The sequence below is a fragment of the Muntiacus reevesi genome, chromosome 2 (genome assembly GCF_963930625.1).
Source record: "Muntiacus reevesi chromosome 2, mMunRee1.1, whole genome shotgun sequence".
NCBI classification, from domain to species: domain Eukaryota; kingdom Metazoa; phylum Chordata; class Mammalia; order Artiodactyla; family Cervidae; genus Muntiacus; species Muntiacus reevesi.
In genome coordinates, this window is record NC_089250.1 from 267,794,776 (window position 1) to 267,801,647 (window position 6,872).

At 46.6% G+C, this 6,872-nt stretch overlaps 1 protein-coding gene across 1 annotated transcript; it reads right to left on the reverse strand.

Moving 5' to 3' along the window:
- Positions 1 to 287: 287 nt before the first annotated feature.
- Positions 288 to 4,734, reverse strand: LOC136158874 (orphan sodium- and chloride-dependent neurotransmitter transporter NTT5-like). Its single transcript, XM_065920712.1, has 5 exons — positions 4,660 to 4,734; positions 2,736 to 2,922; positions 2,145 to 2,346; positions 1,868 to 2,027; positions 288 to 392 (listed from the first exon to the last, which is right to left on the reverse strand). Exons 2-5 carry the CDS (start codon positions 2,904 to 2,906, stop codon positions 380 to 382), a joined length of 546 nt encoding a protein of 181 aa, XP_065776784.1. The 5' UTR covers positions 2,907 to 2,922; positions 4,660 to 4,734; the 3' UTR covers positions 288 to 379.
- Positions 4,735 to 6,872: the final 2,138 nt, after the last annotated feature.

Below are 6,872 nucleotides of genomic sequence, written 5' to 3' on the forward strand. Positions count from 1 at the left end.
GTTTCTGCATTTGCCTCTTCTAATACAAGTTGCCAACCAGAGAGTTCCACCTTGATAAAGGAGTGATGTTGTGCCAAATGAACCAAGTCTTTATTTCCAATAGGAATTATTCACAGGGCAGAAAGTTTTCCCTCTGTTTTTGGTTTATCCATTTTAATAATCTTTTGTTTTTTTTGCCTCACCTGAAGCCGTGGACCAACCTTCGGTGAGTCCCCCTTAGCTTCAGGTTGGAAGGTTATTATGGCCGTATTGTGGCTCATGGAGACAGGAGAAACCACCCGAATGATGACGGTGTAGAAAAAGTAGACAGGGACAGGCAGGACGGTGATGATGACGAGGAATATAAGCAAGGCTTTAGCCCATGATGGATAAATTCGGGTCACCTCGTTTGACTGTGGAGAAAAGGGAAGAAGGTTTAGAACGCCCAGGTTCTCTGAAGTGGAGGCTGAAGAGGATAGGGATAGGAGACGAACCAAGGCAACAGACTAAATCACTGGATCTCCAGGGAGTTAGGTGACTGTGTCCTGGTTGTAAGAGTGGATTTAGGAGTGGGAGTGGGGAGGGAAAAAGTGGACTGAAAAGTCTCATGTCCATTCCTTAGGGGTTTCTGGCGTCTGGGGAGGGAGGCTCACATTTCTTGAGTCCCAGGCCAAGTAGGTGATATCCTTCACAGACAGGTGAACCAGGGTGCTTAAAAACAGGACTAGCAGCACAAACGGAGACAGAAAACACCACAGCCAACGATAGATGGGGGAGACGGGGCGGCCCATCATGATATTCAGGTCTGTAAGGAACCTGGGAGAAGGGGTCACAAGACTTTGGGAGGCCCATTCAAGCCTTACCCAGCCTTGGTGTGGGGGTCAGTCCAAACCTAACCTGGGAGAAAACCCTTAACATTTCTTAAACCTTTCTGCTCACACCTCCGCAACCAGTCTTCTTGCCTCTAATTCATCCACTTTCAGTCTGGTTTCTGTCCCAGCCCCAGGGTTTTTCTTTTACATCTCTCTCCTCCATCACCCTTCAGGATAAAAGCCCAACTTTCTGAAAGTAGCTTCTTTAAGCTTTCTTTGGTGCACCTTCTTAATCCCAATACATACAATTCAGGTTCCTTCTGCTTAGAACACCCTTCCCTCTTTCTCTCCCTTGACAAACTTCTCCTTCATCTTTCTATATTCTATTCATGCATCATCTCCTTGACTGACTCTTCTATCTTCTTTAGATAAAAATCTGTGTTTCTAGAGTTCCCTCAGTTGCCTCCATCCTGCTCAAAGATATGTCTTTCTCCTTGGACTCTGAGAGCAGAAACTAAATTTAATTTATCTCAGTATTCCCCAGTACTCACCACAAGGCCTGCCTGGCAGATAGGAGGCTCTGAGAAATATTTGAGAGTGACTGGTTGCATGAATGAACAAACCGATGCCAAGAGTCACCATCACCTATAAACACTGCCACCCTTGGATTACATGGGGCTTCTCAAATGGTAGTGTGCATATGAATCACTTGGGGTTCCTGTTAAAATACAGATACAGATCCAAAGGTCTGGGGTGGAGCCTGAGGGTCTGCATTTCTGATAAGCTTCCAGGTGGTGCCAATGCCACTGGTCCACAGAGCAAGCTTTCAGAAGCAAAGCACTACACATTTCAGATGTCCACACTACCCCGGTTGAAAGAACAGCTCAGGAGCCCCTAGGACTTGATGTAGACTGCTAGCCACTTTCCCAGTTTACATTGGTATTCCCCTGGAATCAGCACGTTCTTTTTTCCCACCCTCCTGGGATCTCTCCATATGCCCTGGGATAAGAGCCTGGCAGTAAGAACAAAAGGGACTCTTAGCTGTGTGGCAGGAAATTCTGGGATTGGAACATCACCTCCTGGCCCCATAGATCCAGGCCATGGCAATGGTCTCCAAGATGACAATGAAGAAAAGGGGCAGAGATACCCAGTAGTCATCCAGCAGGTTCACATAGTAGCTGCCTGAGGGCCTCACAAAAAGGAGGCTGCCCAGGAACATAGGCACACAGACACCCACTGGAGAGAAACATCAGATATAAATCAAGGTCAGTATCAAAGCTGTGCTATGTAAGCCCCACTGGGGTTAAACTAAATGATGGCCATAGGTGGGAGTAGGGTCATAGGTCAGAGTACCTGTGAGCAGCTTTGAATGCTCCCTGAGGGAAGAGAAAGTATCCTGGAGAGGGGTGATGATGCCTTGTATGATTCCTATCACAGTGCTCAGCCCCAGGTTCACCAGCAACAGGAAGGTAATGATGGACCAGAAAGTGGGTCCAGAAAACAAAGAGATGATATCACTAAATGTCACAATGACCACACCTGGACCGAACATAACCTGTGAATGAAGGGAAGAATGGTGAGGGCTCTGAGCTCAGTCTGGGGAGCTCTAACTGCATTTCCATCCTTTCCCCTAGAAAACTATCTGTAGCCCTGTTCATGGATATTATTATACTCATCTGGCCTTGAGGCATGAGGATTTCCTCCTGGTCTAGCAATTCTTTGGGGTTGTGTTGAAGAAGCTTATATGAATTCTAGTGCTTTGTGCTACAAAGGCTACAACTGCCTTATCACAAAAGGATACTATGAATCTTGATCATGGCTGTCCAAGATGCTTCTGAGAATTGCCTTTCTGAATTCTACAGACACCTAAGCAGTGTGGAAGTTTCTGGTGCTCTGGGGGCTTTGAGGGGAACTCTACAGCCCTATCCCCAATCCCCTACCTACCTTATTCAATTCCTTAGATAAGTTGCATTCAGTCAAATTGGGTAGGATTCTGTTTTTGATGTGTTCAGGGAGGTTGTTGAGCCACTTGGGGTAGATGGAGCTCGGATCATAGTACAGACTGTCCGGAGGGTGGGCCTCAGGCGGCAGGACCTGGGCAATGATCAGATCCATCACTTTTTTGGCATTCCTGGGGACAGGAGTAGAATTATATAGGACCATTTGGCCTTTGATATAACCTACTCCCTCAGCCTCTAGATGAAAATGGAAATTACTAGCCTAAAGTTTTTGATTTGATTAAAGTAGGGCCTGCACTGAATCCTAGGTATCCAGGATCCTGCATGACACCTATTTTCATCATCATAGAAATGTTTGTGTGAGGCCAGAGAATTTCTAACTGAGGCAGACTCCTGGAGGGGTCTTTCCTACAGTACCATTGAGGGTTTTCAGATTTTTACCTCCTACTAGACAATCTCAGGATAACATTACGACTTCTTGGCTTTCTTGACCTGCTGGCCTCTTCAACTTCTTCGCAACTCTCAACCTTCTATACTTCAGCTGTCCTCAATTATTAAGCCTCTTTCAACTTGCCATGCTCTCTCAATTGTTTTAGCGTCTTTGGTCCCTGATGCTCTCTCTGCTTAGAACTATCCTACTCTATCTGCACCCAGTCTCCCCCAATTCTACCCTTTAAACTTTCTCCACCTGGCAAATTCCTACAAATGCTTACTCAGCTCGCTGCACTCTATTTACTGCCATGGAAATCTATTCATGATCTCAAATCAACAAACTGCAGAAAAGTAGTATGGTATAGGCCAATTTTTTTTAAAAATGGCATGTTTTTATATACAGGTCTATGAATTGGAAACACTTGAAAGAACACTCCCAGTGATTACTTGTCAGGAAACAAACTCAGCTCAGGATTGCCTCTACCAGGAAACCTTCTCTGACTGCTCCAAGTTAGTAGCTCCCTCCTCTGTGTCCACTCATCATCCCTACTACTAGTCCTCATCTAGTTTGTGATTATCTGTTTACTATTTGCTTCCTTATTTTCTTGAGGTCAGGGACGATAATCTAGTTTACCATTGGCTGTGTTGCCAGAGCTCAGCACAGGGGCTGGTATATAGGAGATGTTTTTATAAACGTTTGACGAGCATTTTTTGAATGAATGTTATAGGAGAAGAAAACTATGGGGACCCTGGTGCAGCAGGCCCTTTTTTTGTCTAATGGTTCAGCTGAAAGTATCCTCTCATTTGTCCATGGCAGCCTCCAGTTAAGAATGGGGTGAACACACTTTTGAAAACCTCCAACTTTGGGAGTTTCCTAGCTTAGAAAGGCATCTCTGAAAGGGACAGAGGTGGTAGAATTCAGGTATTTCTAAGGTTTAGGATGCTCCAGTTTGAGGACGCCATATTGACAGCCAACTTCCTTGAGTAATGGGAGCCTAGACTGGAGTTGTGTGGGCTAGTTCTAAGACTTTGGTTTTTGTGACGATCTCCATATGAAAGATTGGGCTCACATCAAGTAACATTTTTCGTTGTTATCTGTGACCAAGTGGCCCATTACAGCAAATACAAACACTGTGGTAGTCAGTGAGGCAAGCAAGTTGAGAAAAGCCACAGCATAGGCATCAATGATACAGTTATTGGACCGAGGGATGTACGAGCTGATTGCTGTGAAGCTGCCAAAGCCGGGGCCCAAGGACAAAAAGAGCTGGTTTCCTGTTCGGCGCCACACTTCCATAGAATACAGGGCTGGTACCTGAGAAGGAAAAGTACCATGTAAATGGGGATACAAAGAGAGGAGAGACAAGCCAAGATGGAAATGGAAGATGAGAAGAGAGTGACAGAGGGAGCTAGGAGGGTCTCTATCAGACTATCAACCCTACTGTTTGGATAAGAGACTCAAAGGGTGGGTGATGCCTTACCTTGGCAGCCAACAAATTCTTGAGGCCAAAATATGCGCCTTTCATCATGAGACTCCGGATAAGAAGAGAGAAAAGGATGATGTAGGGAAGGAGTACTGAGACATACAGCATCTGAGTAGGAAGTATGATTCACAAAGAAATTTCAGCAGAGGCAGAAGTCTGTAGAATAAGATCAAAGGCTATTGGGAATCAGATTAGAGGGAATGAGAAGTTGGAGACGTACAGGCATCAAGTTAGGAGAATATTAGGGGATCTCAGATAGAAGGAAGTCTACTGAATTAGTAAGTCAGAGGGTAGCTCACCTTCCCAGTGGACTTTGGCCCTTTGATCATGGAGATGCAGATGATTAACCAGATCACAAGGACAGAGGCACTCAAATGTAAGAGTGGTTTCCCGTCTATCTCGATTTCATCCGTGGCCTTCAATACCTTCCGGTACCAGAAGTATGTGGTGGGGTTGGTCCGTGCGCATTCAGAATCTGAGGTGAACTGGCCATGGAGGAGACTGCAGGACCAGGGATGCCTCCCCCTTCTTCACATCCACCCACTCCTTCCAGTCCCATTTCAGCGTATTCTCCCAAGGATCCTTTTCTACTTCAATCCGCTGTCCTTCTCTCAGCCCTCCCGTTTGCCCTTTTCGTCCCTCACTTCTCACCAGTACTGGAGTTCTGTGACAGGGGGCACAATAACCACGGCAGCGGAGACTGGAAAGACTGAACCAAATAGAAGAGATTCCAGGCCATGAGTACACTGTAGTACGAGCCCACGATGATGCACACCTAGGGACCACGGAGAGTTCTGGAGACGGGAGACGGGTGGGCTGGCTGGAGGGAGAACTGGGGAACCGAGTGGACTTGACCCTGGGAACTGAAGCACGGGACCCATTCCAGGATGAGGGTTAGGATGGGGATGGGGTGTGAAGGGTAGGCCTGGGCAGCCCAGCGCTCCTCACCATGAAGCTTGTATACCCTACACCACCAATCCAGGGGCTGATGACCTTCCACACACCAATGCTGCCCTGACGCATCCTCTGACCAGCTGCCATCTCCAGGAAGAGGAGAGGAATCCCAACCAAAAACATCATCAGGATGTAGATGATGATAAAACTGCCTGTGCAGGGAAATCAAGGAGGCGCTCTTAGAACCAACCATCTGGCCTGGACTTCTTCATAGGTCCAGGAAAACATGTTCCCCACCAGTGACCTCCCTCAGGGCCACAGGCATCAAGGGTCAACTGCTTCCATATCCCTCACAGTCCCAGGTATCTAGCCCCCAATTCCTGGAAGACCAAGATACCTAGTCTCTCTTGCCTTGACCCAGGCCTCTAGCTTCACCATTCTTATGAAACTAAGTAATCAGATATCCTGCTCCCACCCTCCCAAGGTTCTAGGGGTTCAGGTACCTGGCCCCTGCTTAGGTCAGTTTCCCAAATCCTCGGCCCCTATGTATCTCAGAGACCCCAGAGTAGCCAGGACAGGTCTCTGGATCCTCACCCCCTTGTAGGTTCATGATTTCTGGTCCCCAGGCTTACCACCTCCATTGTGAAAACACAGATAAGGAAAGCGCCAGATGGTGCTTAGCCCCACAGAGAAGCCCACCTGGGCCAGAAGGTACTCAGTTTTATTGGCCCAGATTGGTCGTTCATGGGGGGCTCCATCCTTTGGCTCATCTTTGCTTAGGGTCTCCAGTATGTCTTCATTATCTTCATCAGACCAAACTTGTACTGACAGAAGGTCAAACTTCTGGCTCTCCTCAGTGGGCAGCTCAGACACTAACTGGTAAGCTGAGGTAGTAGCAGTCAGGGATGTGGAAGTTGAAGGTACAGACAGCTGAGATTTCTCTTCCTGAGCCTCCATGTCTTCATTAACAGTTGTCATCCTGGGTGAACTCTAATTGCTGGTTCTGCAGGGATGGGGCCTCCTTCCTCGTTGACCTTAAGGACATTAAGACCTGCAGACTTTAGTTTTATGAGCTAAGGGAAGATGAGATTAATCCTGCAAAAACCACTGAGGCCTCCCCAACCTTCTTATCCTTATGTGGTAAGAATATGGAGTCTCCACTCTGGAAAAGATCTCTAGGAAATAATAACTTAAAACAATACCATCTACAATACCAAAAGACTTAAAACAATTTTATGAGGAATAACTTTATAATGAAAAATAAGCAAGACCTTTACACACACACACAAACTATAAAATGTTGTTGAGAGAACAGA